This window comes from Trifolium pratense, linkage group LG6 (genome assembly GCF_020283565.1).
Source record: "Trifolium pratense cultivar HEN17-A07 linkage group LG6, ARS_RC_1.1, whole genome shotgun sequence".
NCBI lineage: Eukaryota > Viridiplantae > Streptophyta > Magnoliopsida > Fabales > Fabaceae > Trifolium > Trifolium pratense.
In genome coordinates, this window is record NC_060064.1 from 39,585,780 (window position 1) to 39,586,944 (window position 1,165).

General features: G+C 40.9%; 1 protein-coding gene across 1 annotated transcript; it reads right to left on the reverse strand.

Annotated features, from left to right (window-relative positions):
* Positions 1-340: 340 nt before the first annotated feature.
* On the reverse strand, positions 341-919 carry LOC123892257. The gene has a single exon (XM_045942061.1). The coding sequence runs from the start codon at positions 917-919 to the stop codon at positions 341-343; it is 579 nt and encodes a 192-aa protein (XP_045798017.1).
* Between the last annotated feature and the right edge of the window lie 246 nt (positions 920-1,165).

Genomic DNA, 1,165 nt, shown 5'->3' on the forward strand with positions numbered 1-1,165 from the left:
TGTTTGAATGATCTCTTATAGAAAGATTATTATTCTTCAATTGAATGTCATAACCTTTCTCTAAGAGTTGTCCTAGACTCAAGATGTTGCTCTTCATGTTTGGCACATAGTAAACATTGGAAATAAATTGATGATCCCCATTTTTCAAGCGGAGGAGAACGTTTCCTTTACCTTTCACTGCCACTTTTGATTCATCTCCGAAAGCCACGTTCCCGTTCACTGATTCGTCTAACTCTACGAACATGCTTCTTCGCCCACACATATGGTTGCTTGCACCGTTATCAAGGTACCATTGATTATCTCCACCTCTTTCATTATCTTTGTGTGCCAACAATAATGTTCAATCTTCTTGGTTTATTTCTTCAACATAATTGGCCTTCTCTTCAACTCTATGATTTCCAGGAGCTCTACATTCGAAAGCATAATGCCCAAACTTCTCACAATTATAGCATTTAACCCGTGACTTATCGTACCTTGATTTTGGAGATCCTCTCCCACGACCTCTTGATGAGATTTCTCCTCTTTGGTTGTTGTCATCATTAGGCCTCCAACCTCGTCTGCCTCCATATCCACGACCACGTCCACATTCTCGAGTGCCACCTCGTCTTTGGTTGCTTCGACCATGCTCTTCTCTAGGTGAATCGACTCGTGTCTTAAGTACTTGCTCCTCGATATTTTCCTTCTTCTTCTTCTTTTCCTCATAAGCTTGCAACGACCCAAGAAGTTGCTCTATTGTCACGTCCTCCAAATCTTTTGTCTCTTCGATGACAGTGACAATATGCTCAAACTTTGGATCTACCGATCTAAGAACTTTCTCCATGATTCTTACATCATCATACTTCTCTCCGTTTCTTTTTAGATTATTAGTAACCGTCAAAACTCTTGAGAAGTATTCAGAGATAAGTTCACCTTCTTTCATATGCAAAGCTTCAAACTCTCCTCTTAGTGTTTAAAGACGTACCTTCTTCACTTGATCGACTCCCTTGTAAGAGGTTCGAAGTTTCTCCCATGCTTCTTTAGCTGTCGTTGCTCCCGAGACCTTCTCGAACGTGTCTTCGTCTAATCCTTGATAGATTAGACAGAGAGCCTTCTTGTCTCTCTTCCTTGAGTCTCTCAAACTATCCTTTTGAGTTTGAGATAGAGTACCTTCATTCTCCGGGATTAC